This window comes from Salvelinus fontinalis, chromosome 7 (genome assembly GCF_029448725.1).
Source record: "Salvelinus fontinalis isolate EN_2023a chromosome 7, ASM2944872v1, whole genome shotgun sequence".
NCBI classification, from domain to species: domain Eukaryota; kingdom Metazoa; phylum Chordata; class Actinopteri; order Salmoniformes; family Salmonidae; genus Salvelinus; species Salvelinus fontinalis.
Genome location: NC_074671.1, coordinates 30,870,446 through 30,888,927, shown reverse-complemented (window position 1 = coordinate 30,888,927; position 18,482 = coordinate 30,870,446). Strand labels below are relative to the sequence as shown.

General features: G+C 43.1%; 2 protein-coding genes across 6 annotated transcripts; one reads left to right on the top strand and one right to left on the bottom strand.

Moving 5' to 3' along the window:
- Positions 1 to 1,929: 1,929 nt before the first annotated feature.
- LOC129858838 (uncharacterized) lies at positions 1,930 to 3,865 on the bottom strand. Its single transcript, XM_055928078.1, has 2 exons — positions 2,924 to 3,865; positions 1,930 to 2,728 (listed from the first exon to the last, which is right to left on the bottom strand). Exons 1-2 carry the CDS (start codon positions 3,608 to 3,610, stop codon positions 1,934 to 1,936), a joined length of 1,482 nt encoding a protein of 493 aa, XP_055784053.1. The 5' UTR covers positions 3,611 to 3,865; the 3' UTR covers positions 1,930 to 1,933.
- A 2,499-nt stretch (positions 3,866 to 6,364) lies between these two features.
- On the top strand, positions 6,365 to 12,657 carry adcyap1a (adenylate cyclase activating polypeptide 1a). 5 transcript variants are annotated; one of them, XM_055929120.1, is made up of 7 exons: positions 6,365 to 6,677; positions 6,987 to 7,091; positions 8,093 to 8,227; positions 8,704 to 8,808; positions 9,355 to 9,489; positions 9,970 to 10,090; positions 12,150 to 12,242. In XM_055929120.1, exons 2-7 carry the CDS (start codon positions 6,994 to 6,996, stop codon positions 12,156 to 12,158), a joined length of 603 nt encoding a protein of 200 aa, XP_055785095.1. In that variant the 5' UTR covers positions 6,365 to 6,677; positions 6,987 to 6,993; the 3' UTR covers positions 12,159 to 12,242. The 5 variants fall into 5 exon arrangements, with proteins under 5 accessions (XP_055785095.1, XP_055785094.1, XP_055785096.1 ...); XM_055929119.1 differs by lacking the exon at positions 12,150 to 12,242 and having other exon boundaries at positions 9,970 to 11,331; XM_055929117.1 differs by lacking the exon at positions 9,970 to 10,090 and having other exon boundaries at positions 6,667 to 6,756; positions 12,150 to 12,657.
- The last annotated feature ends 5,825 nt before the right edge of the window (positions 12,658 to 18,482 follow it).

The following is an 18,482-nucleotide window of genomic DNA, read 5'->3' as shown; positions in this document are numbered from 1 at the left end:
TATGCCTTTTTAGTAACCCTTGTTTGATCACTCAATACGAGGTGCCCTATTGCCTGGTTTAAATGATCCTACTCCTGGATGTGGGTCGTATATTCATTAACAGATTGAGATTTAATGTTTGTGTATCTACTCAGGCAAACAGTAGACATGGTGATCAAGGGGGGTATTGTGCAGGCCCAATGATGAGTTCCGTGCCTCATATAAACTTCTTCTGTCCTTTGTGTATAGTGTGATATTGCCTACAGATGTTATGAAGGCTGTATAAACTCTGATCCTATCAGAAAGCATGAGTAAATCTGTGTCCCTCTGTGAAAATGTATGAGTCAGTTACTCATCAAATAAAGCCTGGAAAGAGCTGAGCAGGGCTCTGTACCAAATAGCACCCTATTCCCTACATTGTATTACTTTTGACCAGCGCCCCTGGGTCCTGGTCAAAAGTAGTCCACTATGAAAGGAATAGGGGATATTTGTGACATACCCTTGATATCTTTTCGTGAGAGGTTTGTCCTTGTATAAACACAATACTATATTTGTTCTAAACAAAAGAAAGAACATTTATTCACACTCATCTGAGTTTTTTAGATTGTGGTCAGGTCTCATCTTCCAATAACAGTTGACTTCATGTTATTGGTAGCAGTAAAAGCTTATGGTTACAACAGCCAGCTGCAACCTCAATTAGACTTCTCAGCTGGGAATGGCTCTAATGTTCATTAGCTTCACTTAACGATTTGTGGATATTCCAAACAAACATTTACATTTGAGTCATTTAGCAGACACTCTATCCAGAGTGACTTACAGTAAACCTTTGTCCACAAAGTGAGATTGGGGTTGGTTTCAGAGTGGCCACATATTATGACAGGAAGTAGCCAAAGCACTTTGTGTAAACCCTTTAATGGCATGACTCAGAAATGATGGGATATAAATAACCTCATCAATCTTCCTGACAGGCATTCACATCCCTTTTTTATCCCTGCACTTCTGAAATGATGATGGGTTATTGATTGTGTTCTTGTTATTAGATTCCACCCCTCCTAAAATTGGATGATATTTCTGTAAAATTATATCTTTCTGATAAAAAAGGTATTCAGCTGCCAGGTGATCAGAAACGTTATCTTTAGAATTAGTTTATGATAGATTTTTTGTGTGACTTGTGTTTATCTTGTACATGCCTCATATAGCATTTGAATCAGTCATGTGTGAATGTTGCTCTTATATATATATATATATATATATATATATATATACCTTAATCTACATTTCCCTCTGGGAACAAAAGTTATTATATTATATTTAGCTGCAGTATATTTATGTTCAAAATAGTCTATTTACATTGAATTAGTATGGATACTTATATTTAATTGTTACCACATTGTATTCATAGGGCAAACTGTCTAGAATAGTTATTAGACATGAAAATAATATCTACTGAAAATGTATAGTCTGTCTATAATATCCACAGTATTTAAAGATCCAATGCAGCCCTTTAAAAAATATATATCAATATCAATTCATTTCTGGGTAACAATTAAGTACCTGGCTGTGATTGTTTTCATTAAAATGGTAAAAAAGAAACAAAAATAGCTTCTTTGCAAAAAGCACTTTCTCAAGCAAGATTTTTGCTAGGACTGTCTAGGAGTGGAGTGGGGAGGGGAAAACTGAAATCTAGCTGTTGACAGAGAGGTTTGGAACACTTTTTCTTAGTTGTCTATTAGGCTAACTAATTTACTGCCTGGTGATGTCATTCTGAAATTTTAGGCAGTTTTTTCAAACAGTTACATTTTACATTACATTTGAGTCATTTAGCAGACGCTCTTATCCAGAGCGACTTACAAATTGGTGCATTCACCTTATGATATCCAGTGGAACAACCACTTTACAATAGTGCATCTAACTCTTTTAAGGGGGGGGGGGGGGTTAGAAGGATTACTTTATCCTATCCTAGGTATTCCTTAAAGAGGTGGGGTTTCAGGTGTCTCCGGAAGGTGGTGATAGACTCCGCTGACCTGGCGTCGTGAGGGAGTTTGTTCCACCATTGGGGTGCCAGAGCAGCGAACAGTTTTGACTGGGCTGAGCGGGAACTGTACTTCCTCAGAGGTAGGGAGGCGAGCAGGCCAGAGGTGGATGAACGCAGTGCCCTTGTTTGGGTGTAGGGCCTGATCAGAGCCTGAAGGTACGGAGGTGCCGTTCCCCTCACAGCTCCGTAGGCAAGCACCATGGTCTTGTAGCGGATGCGAGCTTCAACTGGAAGCCAGTGGAGAGAGCGGAGGAGCGGGGTGACGTGAGAGAACTTGGGAAAGTTGAACACCAGACGGGCTGCGGCGTTCTGGATGAGTTGTAGGGGTTTAATGGCACAGGCAGGGAGCCCAGCCAACAGCGAGTTGCAGTAATCCAGACGGGAGATGACAAGTGCCTGGATTAGGACCTGCGCCGCTTCCTGCGTGAGGCAGGGTCGTACTCTGCGAATGTTGTAGAGCATGAACCTACAGGAACGGGTCACCGCCTTGATGTTAGTTGAGAACGACAGGGTGTTGTCCAGGATCACGCCAAGGTTCTTAGCACTCTGGGAGGAGGACACAATGGAGTTGTCAACCGTGATGGCGAGATCATGGAACGGGCAGTCCTTCCCCGGGAGGAAGAGCAGCTCCGTCTTGCCGAGGTTCAGCTTGAGGTGGTGATCCGTCATCCACACTGATATGTCTGCCAGACATGCAGAGATGCGATTCACCACCTGGTTATCAGAGGGGGGAAAGGAGAAGATTAATTGTGTGTCGTCTGCATAGCAATGATAGGAGAGACCATGTGAGGATATGACAGAGCCAAGTGACTTGGTGTATAGCGAGAATAGGAGAGGGCCTAGAACAGAGCCCTGGGGGACACCAGTGGTGAGAGCACGTGGTGCGGAGACAGATTCTTGCCACGCCACCTGGTAGGAGCGACCTGTCAGGTAGGACGCAATCCAAGCGTGGGCCGCGCCGGAGATGCCCAGCTCGGAGAGGGTGGAGAGGAGGATCTGATGGTTCACAGTATCAAAGGCAGCCGATAGGTCTAGAAGGATGAGAGCAGAGGAGAGAGAGTTAGCTTTAGCAGTGCGGAGCGCCTCCGTGACACAGAGAAGAGCAGTCTCAGTTGAATGACTAGTCTTGAAACCTGACTGATTTGGATCAAGAAGGTCATTCTGAGAGAGATAGCAGGAGAGCTGGCCAAGGACGGCACGTTCAAGAGTTTTGGAGAGAAAAGAAAGAAGGGATACTGGTCTGTAGTTGTTGACATCGGAGGGATCGAGTGTAGGTTTTTTCAGAAGGGGTGCAACTCTCGCTCTCTTGAAGACGGAAGGGACGTAGCCAGCGGTCAAGGATGAGTTGATGAGCGAGGTGAGGTAAGGAAGAAGGTCTCCGGAAATGGTCTGGAGAAGAGAGGAGGGGATAGGGTCAAGCGGGCAGGTTGTTGGGCGGCCGGCCGTCACAAGACGCGAGATTTCATCTGGAGAGAGAGGCGAGAAAGAGGTCAAAGCACAGGGTAGGGCAGTGAGCAGAACCAGCGGTGTCGTTTGACTTAGCAAACGAGGATCGGATGTCGTCGACCTTCTTTTCAAAATGGTTGACGAAGTCATCAGCAGAGAGGGAGGAGGGGGGAGGAGGGGGAGGAGGATTCAGGAGGGAGGAGAAGGTGGCAAAGAGCTTCCTAGGGTTAGAGGCAGATGCTTGGAATTTAGAGTGGTAGAAATTGGCTTTAGCAGCAGAGACAGAAGAGGAGAATGTAGAGAGGAGGGAGTGAAAGGATGCCAGGTCCGCAGGGAGGCGAGTTTTCCTCCATTTCCGCTCGGCTGCCCGGAGCCCTGTTCTGTGAGCTCGCAATGAGTCGTCGAGCCACGGAGCGGGAGGGGAGGACCGAGCCGGCCTGGAGGATAGGGGACATAGAGAGTCAAAGGATGCAGAAAGGGAGGAGAGGAGGGTTGAGGAGGCAGAATCAGGAGATAGGTTGGAGAAGGTTTGAGCAGAGGGAAGAGATGATAGGATGGAAGAGGAGAGAGTAGCGGGGGAGAGAGAGCGAAGGTTGGGACGGCGCGATACCATCCGAGTAGGGGCAGTGTGGGAAGTGTTGGATGAGAGCGAGAGGGAAAAGGATACAAGGTAGTGGTCGGAGACTTGGAGGGGAGTTGCAATGAGATTAGTGGAAGAACAGCATCTAGTAAAGATGAGGTCAAGCGTATTGCCTGCCTTGTGAGTAGGGGGGGAAGGTGAGAGGGTGAGGTCAAAAGAGGAGAGGAGTGGAAAGAGGGAGGCAGAGAGGAATGAGTCAAAGGTAGACGTGGGGAGGTTAAAGTCACCCAGAACTGTGAGAGGTGAGCCATCCTCAGGAAAGGAACTTATCAGGGCGTCAAGCTCATTGATGAACTCTCCAAGGGAACCTGGAGGGCGATAAATGATAAGGATGTTAAGCTTGAAAGGGCTGGTAACTGTGACAGCATGGAATTCAAAGGAGGCGATAGACAGATGGGTCAGGGGAGAAAGAGAGAATGTCCACTTGGGAGAGATGAGGATCCCAGTGCCACCACCCCGCTGACCAGAAGCTCTCGGGGTGTGCGAAAACACGTGGGCAGACGAGGAGAGAGCAGTAGGAGTAGCAGTGTTATCAGTGGTAATCCATGTTTCCGTCAGTGCCAAGAAGTCGAGGGACTGGAGGGAAGCATAGGCTAAGATTCTTACACTAAAAGGGATTTATCATCATTTTCACAATTTCACAGTATTATTCCAACCTCATAGTGTGGAAATATATATAAAACATGGGAAATCACGTGTTTGACTGCACTGGGCCTTTAATGTTGGCAAACTTCATGATCTTCCTTTGTCATTATGACGCACTTACTCCACATCACCACTTGGGTGCGGTGCTCGCTCAGCGCTTGGAGAGGCCACTATATGTAAGCGACGTTTTTCTGAGCAACTTTTCGTTTCATCCCTGGAATGAAAAAGACAAAAAGTACACGAGTATCTGCAAGCGGTACTGAAATGTTCGTCACAATACGTCAGAGTGTGGGTCTGAATCATTCACTAAAGATTCCACACATGATCCTGACATGGGCGTGAAAGACAGACAGGCAATGGTCAATCATGAATGATTGAAACCTGCGGAACTTTGGGATTTTGTATCAAAAGTCTGTTGCTTCTCCATGATCATTTCCACTGATTGCTATTTCTCATCATAACATTCCATTCGGCACGTATAGATAATATTGAAAAATTGGATACAACATTTGATATCATTTTTAATAGAATATTATTTGTGAATCTGTGTAGAAGATCCCTATTACAACAAAGTACATGTTGTATTTTAGACATCTTGTGGGATAGTTGAGGGACTACATTTTATAAACAAATAAATGCTAAAAATCTAAATATTCTCATATGGTAAATAAACGTCAAAGGCCTCTATGGCTTAAGTAACCCTATATATATATATATATATTTTTTTTTTTTAAACTTTATTTAACTAGGCTAGTCAGTTGCGAACAAATTCTTATTTACAATCACGGCCTACCCTGGCCAAAACCCTAACCCGGACGACGCTGGGCCAATTGTGCGCCGCCCTATGGAACACCCAATCACGGCCGTTTGCGATACAGCCTAGAATTGAACCAGGGTCTGTAGTGACGCCTCTAGCACTGAGATGCAGTACCTTAGACCACTGCGCCACTCGGGAGCACCGCTACGCCACTCGTTCGAGCGTGTGCATAACAGAGAATAGCCCATGTCTAGGTGCATAATGCGTTGAAGGGATGGAGGTTAGATCAAGTCCTAAAACATTTAGAACAACATTAAATAGAGAGTGAGAATGTACATATTGTTTTCCTGTTTCAAATCAACTTTTTGTGTGCAACAAGCATCCCAAGCCTTCACCCTTTCTTGCTAAAACGCGCCCATTCAACCAGTGCTAGTTCCAGGGTTGCCTCGTTTCAGCACCTGAGTACTGGACATCTCCCGCTCTGCCTACCTATCATGGGCCAATGGGGATGCACGCCCTTGACTTTGATCATTTTCACCATATATGGCTATAATTGAAGGATGGATCGGGTTGGCTTTAAGTTTGACGAGGGCGATTTGATTTTAGTCATTTGATTGAGGTATTGAAATGAACCACGCACATTGACCTCACTTGGCATACCGCCTATCTATGTCACGCTGACAAATATTAGCATTCATTCATTGTCCCACAATTACGTGATTGAACTAAACATGCATATGCACTTTATGACTCCGGCCATCTCATTGACGGGAAAGGAAAAGTACTACATTATAACATTCGGAGAGGATGGGGGCGATGACGTAGATAGTATCCCCTAACGTGACTAGTGAAAAAGGCATGCCATTCGATTCAAGAATAAAAAAGCCGAGGGAAGCAAGTCTTCAGAACAAAAAGTTTCCTCTGTGAAGACAAATGTTTGGCCTCTTTCTCCCGGGGCTGTGTGCATACAGAGATCCGAGAAGCGCGTTTTATGTGTGACCGCACGGAGGGTTGGACAAATTGAAGGAGCAACAGGAGGCGGCAGAGACGCTTTCCAGAAGAAGCAAGGGGAGAGAGAGCGGGAAGGAGAGAAAGGGAGAGAGAGAGACTATCTCACTCTCCCAGTCGTAGTTGCAACCGGATCGCATCCAGCGTCTCTCTCGACACCGCAATAGGTACGTGATGCTTTCCGAACTTTTACGCACACAAATCGAGAATACAGCAACAGGCTTGGGTACTTTATAATGTTTGGAGGTAATGTTTAACACTTTAGAATGTTTGGGTCAACACATTTGAGGTACTTTGAGGCACTGTTGAATAGAAGGGGATAGATGGGGAGTTCGAATCATTTTTGTAAGCTTATTACAATATTCTCCAACTATCCATTCTTGAAATATGCATTCATTTCGTTTTTTCCTCAGTCTGACTGTGGAAATGTTACATAGCCTTCGCACATTTAACGTTGTGATATTTTTTTTTCACAGCAGGACAATGTCTAGTAAAGCGACTTTAGCCTTACTCATCTATGGAATCATAATGCACTACAGTGTCTACTGCTCACCTCTCGGGCTTAACTATCCTAACCTTAGGTAGGTACCTGTTCACCCCTCCTTCAACTGAGCATCTCTGCATGTAAAGGATTAGTAAACTGAACATTGGCAAACGCATGGTTTCTGTTGCTGAGCGCCTGCGACGAGCAAAGCAGTTGTTTGTTTATCAATTATACCTGCAACCACATAGGTATATAGACCTATGCCATTTAATGCTACACACATTTTTTTTTCGTTCAATCAATGTGTGTATAATTTTTATTTCGTTTATATCTAAATTAATACGCAATATTTTGTACATTTTCAGAGCATCTTATTAATTTGGGTATAAAATGAAGGCCACAGTCTACATTGGAAGATACTCTTAAATGTGTCTTATTTTCAGTGTGAATATGCTGCAATGTTTTGTTATGAGGGGCTTTAGAGCACTTGGAATCATATCACGGGAACAGGGCATATTAGCATCTATTGGTAGATCAAGCGTCTGATACAGAACTGTAGCTCTGCGTGCAGACGCGTCCCATGGGAATGACAGAGAGGCGTAATTTTCTGAGGAATGAGGCAAACGAAGGAGACACTAATTCACAGAATAACAAAATCGATGTATTGTGATTGTCTTAACTAAGAAGTCATAATCTGCATCATTTAATTTTAGAATGACAACTCTACATTTTCTTTTTGAGATCAGGATATGATGTTATTTCATTCACAATGGCAAATATTTTAAATTTAACGTTATTATCTTCCTATTTCCGATGGGGTGGGGTTTGGTTGCCTTTTAAGGGCTATAGCCCATGCTTCCACTAAATTACTTCTGTAAGGTGATGTAGCCAAATTAGGATTGGCCGATAGCAATTGCAATTATTTAGAATTTAAGCAGATACATGTTGGCTATAGTATCAGACATGTATATATAAAAAATAGGCTACAATCTAAAAATACATTCGTCATTTATTTCAGTGTTTATTTTTAGAATTGGTTTAGTCATGATAATGCATGATCAAAAATAACGTAATGTTCAAATGCATTTCCGATTTCAGACTTGAAAATGAGGTTTATGACGAGGATGGGAATTCGTTACCGGACTTGGCTTTTGACAGTGATCAAATTGCTATAAGAAGTCCCCCGTCTGTGGCTGACGATTTGTACACTTTATACTACCCACCGGAGAAAAGGTGACTATCATTATCACTATTCTCAACCTATTGTTTGTAATGCTGTTGACGTTCTTGCTAGTCATTTCATTATTTGAGCTCGTATTTCTGTTCTTCCATGTTATATGTTCTGTGTTAGTAAATGTACTGTATTGTCAATAATCACATTTTGTTGTAGAACCTTTTTTTTTGGGGGGGGGGGGGGTTCGGTGGTACTGGTACCCTGGTATTCCAACGAAGCTGATCGGAAAGCTTTTGTGGTATAATGTAGTAGAAAGTAGGCTATTTACCTGGCAAATTTAAACATAACGAAACACTTTTAATTTGAACTGGCCATTTCCAAAGTCATAAAAGTAACTATTCACTATTCAAGCTCACCTTTTGGAAAACAGCTCATATGACGAGTTGGATTTGGTATAGGCTACATTAATGTTGCTACTTAACGCTAGGTGTGTGTTGAGTGTGGTCATTTATTGTTTGGCGTTTTATCATCCCAGAACGGAAAGGCATGCAGACGGAATGTTTAATAAAGCCTACAGGAAAGCGCTGGGTCAGTTATCAGCAAGAAAATATCTCCATTCTCTGATGGCAAAGCGTGTAGGGTAAGGACATCTTCTTGGTTGTCGTCTCTTATTTTGTGATCTAAGTTCTTTTTCGTGTTCGTTTTTCTTTTAACTCTGATATTCATTCTGTTTCGTTTAATTTCCCCGTGTGTCTACGTGTGTGGTCTTCCCACCTGAATTTGACGCCTTTACGTCCAGAGTAGGTTGACTTGATAAAATCTTCAAGAGTGCAAATCCGGGTGCGGCATTAGATCGAATCGGTGAATCTCAGTGCTGATATTGTCTCTTTAAGGAGCAAAGCACATGATACACGTGGTTGAATACATTTACTTTTCATTATGAATAATTAATGTGGTGGATTAGTCCCAAGGGTTGAAGATAAATATAGGCTTCAATTATTCCCTACAATATCCTCAACCAGCCAGCCTAACCATGATGATATCGAAATAAAAATATATTCCGGAGGGTTGATTAAAAGCGTAAGTTTTTAAATCAGAACGGTGCAGCGCATCCTATGGGCTACAGTCCTCCGGGGCAGGGTATACGTCTCCTAACAGAGAGAACTTCTACTCTTCCCCTTTCTAGTGGAGGGAGCACCATGGAAGACGACTCAGAGCCTCTGTCAAAGCGACATTCGGATGGGATCTTCACAGATAGCTACAGCCGCTACCGAAAGCAAATGGCAGTCAAGAAATACCTGGCTGCAGTCCTTGGGAAAAGGTATAGACAGAGATATAGAAACAAAGGACGCCGGCTAGCGTATTTGTAGCGTTGCTAACCCAAACTAACATGTGTGTACAGCCCAGATCAAGTCATTTTGAGATAACTGAACAATCAATCAGTGGATCGCTCTTGTGTTCTTTAAACATGTATTTATGTATGAAGTAAAGCCATTAAAATGAATATTTTGATAATAATATTGTTTTTCTTTTGTACTTTAGCACTTGAGAACGCACAGATCTACTTTATGGACCAATCTTTTTGTTCAACCTAAATATAGCCTATATTTATTTATTTTTTAGACCTACTTATAAAATAAGATTAAATTATGAGCAAATGATCAATATGCTCTTTACCCTGTCTTTTAAACATTTAAATATATGAATGTGAGGAAAATAAATAGTTTAAAAGACAATTAATGTATTGAATGTTAATTTTTGGCAACTGAAATTAAGAGATTAGTGTCTTTATTTACAACAGCCCTGAAGACTTAGGTTTTCACCATATTCTACAAGACATAGACTTTGATGCCCTCCCGGATGGGGATGAGTTTGAGGCTATTTTGGGAGACTGGCTGAAACAGTTTTCTCCCGAATTTCCGGTGAGTTCCAGGCTCTTTCCCAAGGCCTTGTCTTGAGGGATGTCTCCTGTCTCTCCCTCTTTTTCTCACCGTAACCTAAACCTGTGATCTTACACTCCAAATACTTTACACAACCCAATCGCCTCCTTTCCTCATTTGTGCTCCTGTCTCTCTAGAGATACTGTATCTACTATATTCACACCTATATAATGCATGTCAAGCATGCATGTACAGAATATGTATGAACGTGAATATAGATGCATAGATATGTTATACACATAAAACGTGTGTTGATATACTTTATATATTTTTAAATTCCCCATAAATATCCTATCAGAGGCTGTAGGATAATAATGTGATGTCAAACACTATTATAAAGAAATTAATTATTTAAGACCAAAACAGACATGACCCAACTGGTTTTAGAAGCCTTACATATGGTGGTAACCCAGCCACTAAAGTGAAATACTTGTTAGAATGACCCCTATATGACCCCGATATAAGATGAGGACCAGAGTGCTTTTGAGCTTTTTCTTTTCTTCCGGTTGTTCTTCTTCAGTGTTAACGAAAAATAAGCGTACACTTTTGAACTTTGTGCAAAGTATCTATCTTGTGTTCCTCTCTAGTGCTATCCGTGTGTTTTGAAAAGCTCTTGAAAACCTGGAATGCTGTTAAAGGTTTTCCATATGTCTCTTCTCGCCACATAAGAAGTATCATGAACATAGAACAACCTAGAATGTTAGCAGACTCAAAAGAAAGAAAGAAACAATTCAGACCGTTTCGAACTAACGTGATACTTTTTATATGGCTTCATTTAATTTCACAAATGTTGTTATTTTTCATGAGGAACATTGCAGAGGTAATCTGAAGACGTATGTGTTGCACCTTTCTGGTTGCTTTGCTGTGCTTCCCCTCTATTGTCATGTGAACCAATGTAAAGCTAGACTGCATGATTAAAGTAATTGCACTAGCCACAAAATCTGTGCAAACTACTGCAATTGGCTGGTTTTGTTTGCTCACTGATTGACGTATCTACATATCTGTGTTTTCTGGATGTTGTTTTTGTTCCTTCCCCAACATTACTGCACAACGTGTGCGATTGAACGTCTGACCCCTGTCCTCTGTCGAGGAAACTCGGATGAATGTACTGCAGAGGAGAAGCTCTTAGAAAGAGTCTTGTTATGTTGTCCTTTTAGTCTCTTCTCAATGGGACTTGAGGCAAGATTTTGTTACATTCCAAATATAATGTATGCCAAAAACAATTCTTGAATGATCGTTGTTTTGAATGACCTATCCTGGCAGCCCATGCGCAGCACAGTAAAACTTCTACCTAATAAACAGTTAGATAAAGCCTTAAACATAATGAACCGTGCCTGTACTATTCTGAACACCCCCAATCCCAAACTAGCTCCTCAGTTTACTTGCCTCTTTGCTGTTGATGTAAATGATCACAAGAAGAGTTGCAGAAGAACCTGTTGAGTGCTAGATAGACCCAAGTATGAGAGGAGTGGGAAGAAGAGGGAGGGAAGGAGGATAGTGGGTGTGAGAGAGGAGAACAAAGCGAAAGAGGGACACAGAGAAAGAGGGAGAGTCCACGACCAATCAATTTGAGAGAGCAAAACAGTGATTTTTGGCTTTAAAAAGGAGTTACCAGGCAAAGGTTTCCACACTTCATTAGGAGAACCTGGCCTCTCTTCTCACTTGTACCCATCAGTGACACATAGACAATGGTTACTCAGAAAGAACAAGCCACACTTCTTCCAACTAGAAGCATGATTGGGCTAGCTACTTCTGTAATAGCCATCCCGGGTTTTGGTAGCATAAAAAAAATAGCTAATAAGATCATGAAAAATGTTGCTTCTGAATCCCCACAGTATACTTCCCCTTCCTGGCCCCAACACCTCATCACCCCACTTGCCTAAAAAGCAAGGAGATCTAACTCCACTCGTGCACCAGGCAGATTCTGCAGACACTGTAGGTTAGGTTTGAGCATTGTGACACTGAGCAGTAGGACAAAGTTCTTCGATCTGTGCCTGTGTGTATGAAATCAATCTTTCTTTAATTCTGCATTCCCCTCCAGGCTTTGTGACGCAGGATGCAGCTTGCGGCTGTGGTGCCTTGCTTCGACTTTAAAATCGCCACGAATCACAGATGGCTATTTAGTAGCCCTACAATGCTGCACATCATCAGCTTACATTTCACCCTTTGGTTGTTGTTTTTGTGTTGCGCAGGCATTTGATTGGATCTTTAGTGCCATTAGGTGTAGTCTCCGAGCACTCTTGCTCGCGATCATTTCTTTTGGCGGTTGTTTGTTTTTAGAGCACATAGACTTAGATAATTGTGATAGATAGTTGCAACCATCATGATTGCCCTCTCTCCATAATGTGTATCACTTTGAAAGTGCCAACAGCCTTACTAAACGTGAAGATTAAACTTAAAACATATATTTATTGTGTAGAAAATTGATATTAGAGAGTACTATTATAATGAAGAAAAAAAAAATGGCGAACCCGCAAGGGTCAAGTCTATAAATGTTTAAAAAAAGGTGTTGTAAGATTTGTATGAATAAATTTTTGTAAACAACACAATTTCGTCTAATCTTTGAAACACATAACACTAGAAGTAGTTCTCCTGGGCACATAGGAGAGGATGCTAGTACAGGTAATTCTGCAGTACCATTTCTATACAACAATACACGATAATTGTTAGCCAATCTTAGTCCCGCTCCACATACTATCGTGCATCCGTCCGATAGGTAAACCTTTTCACTAGCCCATCACACCAAAATGCCCAAAGAGAGACAGATTACAGAGGAGGAGAGGACTAAATGAAAGAATAGACACCTAATGGGTATCACTGAATTAAATAGGGGTCTAAATAATTATCTTCCACAATCAACAAACAAAAACAACAACAAATGGATATGGAAGGAACTAAGTGTCCATAACTACATTCTTTTAAAAACACAGTGTTAAACATATCCATGTTGTGCTGCTAGAAGTATAAAATCATTTCCCTTGCTGAGTGTGGATGCCTTACTAAATAAACAAATTACTGTGAATAGTACACCTACAATAAATGAACATTAAGGTGCTCAGAGATACCACTACCCATAGGAATCATGGGTATGAGGATGAAAAAGTCAGACTGCTGCCTCTGCCCTGGTTTCCGAGAATCAGAGAAAACTAAATTGCTCTTTGGTGTGAATCCTGTGAAACCCTGTCACTTCACTTGCCCATGTGTCCATACCCCCATATCCCCAGACCCCCTTGGGGTGGCACCAGTGGAGGGTCAGACATGGGAGGGATCACCCGACCAGTACCACCCACTGCTGTCCTGCTGTGCCCAGCATCCGACTAGGACGTCACGGATGAAGAACTCAGACCATGGTGGCGTCTCTAAAAAGCCTATAGTATATACCGTACCTCCCATTCTCAATGACACATTCTTTACTCTCGTAGCAAAGGAAAAAGGAACATTGCCACTACCTCCCTCTTCAACCAAGGTGCACAAATTGAAGAGCAAACTGAAGTAAAAGAGAACATTTAGCATCATTACAAACATAGCAAAACACCAAATAAACTCAACATGCAAAACAGTCGACCAAAAAGTTACACCCAATACACACATGAAAATGTATGCAAACACATGGCATACTACATAGCCAATCCAACAAGTGTCTGTAGCTACCGTGGTGGCTCGAAGCTGGAAACTCCATCCAGAGCAGTCAATATTACCGTACACAACACTAATCAATAACGTCATGTTGCTCCATATCTTAGAGTGAGGTTATGGATGAATCAGACACACACTATATATAAAAAAAGTATGTGGACACCCCTTCAAATTAGTGGATTTGACTATTTCAGCCACACCAGTTGCTGACAGGTATGTAAAATCGAGCACACGGCCATGCAATCTCCATAGACAAACATTGGCAGTAGAATGGACTTACTGAAGAGCTCAGTGACATTCAACGTGGCACCGTCATAGGATGACACCTTTCCAACAAGTCAGTTCGTCAATTATCTGCCCTGCTAGAGCTTCCCCAGTAAACTGCAAGTGCTGTTACTGTGAAGTTCAAGTTCATAGAAATGGGACCGCCGAGTGCTGAAGCGGGTAGCAAGTAAAAATCGTCTGTCCTTGGGGCTATACTGCCTCTGGAAGCAATGTCAGCACAAGAACTGTTCGTCGGGAGCTTCATGAATTGGTTTTCAATGGCCGAGCAGCCAAACACAAGCCCAAGATCACCATGCGCAATGCCAAGCGTCGGCTGGAGTGGTGTAAAGTTCGCCGCCATTGGACTCTGGAGCAGTGGAAATGAGTTCTCTAGAGTGATGAATCACGCTTCACCATCTGGCAGTCCGACGGACGAATCTAGGTTTGGCCTATGCCAGGAGAACGCTACCTGCCCCAATGCATAGTGCCAACTGTAAAATTTGGTGGAGGAAGAATAATGGTATGGGGCCTCTACAGCATACAATGAAATTCTAGATGATTCTGTGCTTCCAACTTTGTGGCAACAGTTTGGGGAAGGCCCTTTCCTGTTTCAGCATGGCAATGCCCCTGTGCACAAAGCGAGGTCCATACAGAAATAGTTTGTCGAGATCGGTGTGGAGGAACTTGACTGGTCTGCACAGAGCCCTGACCTGAACACCTTTGGGATGAATTGGAATGCCAACTGGGAGCCACGCCTAATCGCCTAACATCAGTGCCCGACCTAACTAATGCTCTTGTGGCTGAATGGAAGCAAGTCTCCGCAGCAATGTTCCAACATCTAGTTGAAAGCCGCCACAGTAGAGCAGAGGCTGTTATAGCAGCAAAGGGGGGACAAACATATTAATGCCCATGACTTTGAAATTAGGTGTCCACATACTTTTGGTCATGTAGACTATTTTACTTAACTGTAAATATGTATTTTAGACACATGACTCACTTCACACACACGTTAAAGCTAGAATTCTTGGGGCTCTATTAAATCCGTATCGCAGAGGTGCAGTGTTACGGCATGACTGAAATTTAAAGGCAATGTTCCCGCCTTAGCGGAGACTGCATTCACGGTAAACGCTGTAGATGTCGGCTCAATAGGTAATTACCTTTAAACGCTTCAGCAATACAGATTGAATAGAGCCCTTTGATTTTACAACAAGTTTTGGACTTTTACATTTGTAATATATTTTGATTCTTGAAGAATATAACTCATAAATGCCTCATGAGCTCAGCTGAACTGCCGTACCCCCATCAGACCCCAAAATATAAGCTTGTTTGACTACAATGTTTGTAAACGTTGTGAATGTAAACAAACACTGTATAGCCTCAAAACACTTCAAACTATACATTTTATTTCATGGAGGGCAGCCATAGCTCTGTCTATGAATTTAAGAGTGGTTACATTTATCCAGCCCCATCCCTTAGCTTTTTATCAAAACGGGCACGGAGATGCTTCGTTATTGTTTAAATTAAGGATTCTAGCTTTATACCCAGGCAGGCAGGCTCTTAACAGGCTGCTTGTGGGTTGCAGCTTTGTCAAGGGTCCAGTCCCACAATAGCTACAAGAACACCCAGTGCCTCAGTCCCCATAGTAACAAAGCAGAAGACAACAGAAGACAGACCTTCACGTCCATCTTAGAAGTGAAAATGAGCACCACGTGATTTGTGTGGAATGAACACGATTTGTTCGAAAAGAGTTGTCACAGGAATCAAGTGCTGTAAAAAAGCACGTACTATGCTGTTTGGACCCTGTTTGGTTGATTGCCTTTTTTAGTTTTGTTTCTACACCTGTGTTCTGGGCGAGTTTCGTCTGTATGGTTGACTTAGTGCTCAGTGGAGTGGTATTACGATGCCTGAGTCTGTTCCACTGCGGTGGTGATGCTAATCAGAGTTGGGTCCTGTGTCAGGCCACTGTCCCTGTGCCCTCTGGGGCACCCTGGGTCTGCCCCAGAAGGGGGTGGAGGTGTGAGGTGGTGCCCCTGCTGGGTCGTGCCTCTCAGAGGTGCCTGGAATGCCACCATGAACCTCCCCAGCCGGACGCCAGCGGAACCTTTTAATGCCTGTCGCGCCGGATTGGAGCTAATGACCTCAAACTGAGCCCCCCACATTTTATGTGGCCACCGCAGGGACGGCCAGGGACAGCCAGGGACCTTTCACAGACATCACAGACTCTGCCTACGACCCACCAACCCAGCCCTGCTCCTCCTGCCATTTCTCCCCCACAATGGTTCAATTAAAATGTCATCAGAAGTCGATGGGAGATTGAGGAGTCGTGGTTACAGACAGTCTGCAGGGCATACTGTACAGTAAGAATGTCAGGTGGCGGTTGTCGCCAAAGCCTCATAAAGCCTGGTGCGTCTTCCCCCTTTCACCCTACATGCATAATAACCCCCTCCCACCCAGATAGACTTACAGCCTTCGGCTGTACGGCCGCAGCCCCGGACCTCAGTGGAGGATGATCAATGGGAGTGATCTGATTCCTCTAGCCCCGTGCCAGACCCCCTCTTAACCCTGCTAACCCAATCAGCCTGTGTTGCCAAGCAACGGGCCACAGTAGGATGCACTAGGGATGCGATGGAGCTGGGCGGGGCCGTGGTGGCCTTCATAGACATCTGAAGATCCTACTGGATATATTTCACTCAAATGGCTTTTGTCGGTGGACTCGGCGCTGGCCGCGCTCTGTTTTACCAGCTCTGATGGCAGCAGGGAGGGGCTAATGATGAATGGGTTCTCAGAGGCAGAGAGAGGTAGTGCCAGATCCTAAGAACACACACACACACACACAAACCACAGATTCTCAGTGTCATATCCTAGTAGCACAATCACACAAAGACAAACACAGCTTCACACAACTACAGTATGCAGGCAACCACAGCCATACACTGCTTCATAAAATGGGACAAGAGCATCAAACCACACACAAACACAGGCTCAGACAGGCATAAGATACAGAGATACATTTACCTTTCTATACCGCCAGCCTGACGTGCAGCCAAAGTGTTTCATATCATTGTGGTTTACTGAAAAATCCATGAAAATAAGAATGTGTAGATGTAACTTTTATTATGGCATGGAGTTTGAGAATGTATTTATTTTTGTTCCCATTTGTCTTTTTTATTTTACCTGGTGGAGTGTACAGTAACATGGTTAAATAGTGACAGGCATATCACTCTTTTATTCCTAGCCTCCATGTCTCTCCCTCCCCCCACTGTGTTTCTCTCTCCCCAGTCTCTCTCCCTAGCTACCGCTCCCTCTCGCTTGCCCTTTCATATTTAATATTCCTGCTTCCAGCTCTGTAATAGATATATCTAACTGACTCACTTATTGATCTCCAATCAATGTCTGGGTGTGGCCAGAAAGCCCGCCTCCAATTACTGAATCCTGTCACAGATTGAGATAGAAAGATACAAAGAGATAGAGATAGAAAGATACAAAGAGATAGAGATAGAAAGATACAAAGAGATAGAAAGATACAAAGAGATAGAAAGATACAAAGAGATAGAGATAGAAAGATACAAAGAGATAGAAAGATACAAAGAGATAGAGATAGAAAGATACAAAGAGATAGAAAGATACAAAGAGATAGAGATAGAAAGATACAAAGAGACAGAGATAGAAAGATACAAAGAGATAGAGACAGAAAGATACAAAGAGATAGAAAGATACAAAGAGATAGAGATACAAAGATACAGAGATAGAGATAGAAATATACAAAGAGATAGAGATAGAAAGATACAAAGAGATAGAGATACCACAGCCAGAGCTAGAGAGCGAGATGAGAGAGAGTGAGATGGGGGTTGAGATCAACAAAGGTCTTTCCTCGCTCTCTACTGCTGTGTTGTTACAGTATTGTTGTCATCATGCACTCTGCCTAGCCCCTCTACCCCCCCCCCCCCCCCCCCCGCCCCCCGCCCCCTGCTCCACACATCTCTGCCCCACCCAAGGAACCCCATGGCCATGTGGAGGCCGGCTGAGTGACAGCTTTCTGGAGGGGAATCCACATGCCACAGCCCTTTCATCAGCACCTCCCTCTGGGTGCTGCCAGTCTGACTGCTCAACAATGCAGCATGGATGGAAACGTGTTTGGGGAACGTAGAGCTGTGTTTGGCTTACATGAGGTGTTTGTGTTTGCGATGCGTGAGGAGTGGGGGTTGTGTGTGTGTGTGTGTGTGTGTATGTGTGTACACAATTTAACATGACCCATGGCCCTTCTGACCAGTTATTTTTAGAACTTTAGAAATAAGCAAAAATGGACTTAGTCATTAAGCTAGGTAAGATATCATTATTAATATTTGAGTGATTGATTGATGAATTACCAAACTAGAACACAGGTAATTAAATAATGAATATTGTGTCACACCTTGACCTCTTAATAAAATCAAAGTACAAAGATATCCCTTTTGATGTTTTTTATAAAGACTTC

Coding starts and splice junctions, on each gene's coding strand:
- LOC129858838 (XM_055928078.1), bottom strand. CDS start 3,610: ATGACTTCGTCAACCATTTTGAAAAGAAGGTCGACGACATCCGATCCT. Junction 2,729..2,923: donor TGACAGGTCGCTCCTACCAG/GTGGCGTGGCAA, acceptor TCTGATAACCAG/GTGGTGAATCGCATCTCTGC.
- adcyap1a (XM_055929117.1), top strand. CDS start 6,994: ATGTCTAGTAAAGCGACTTTAGCCTTACTCATCTATGGAATCATAATG. Junction 8,228..8,703: donor TACTACCCACCGGAGAAAAG/GTGACTATCATT, acceptor TTATCATCCCAG/AACGGAAAGGCATGCAGACG. Junction 9,490..12,149: donor GCTGCAGTCCTTGGGAAAAG/GTATAGACAGAG, acceptor ATTCCCCTCCAG/GCTTTGTGACGCAGGATGCA.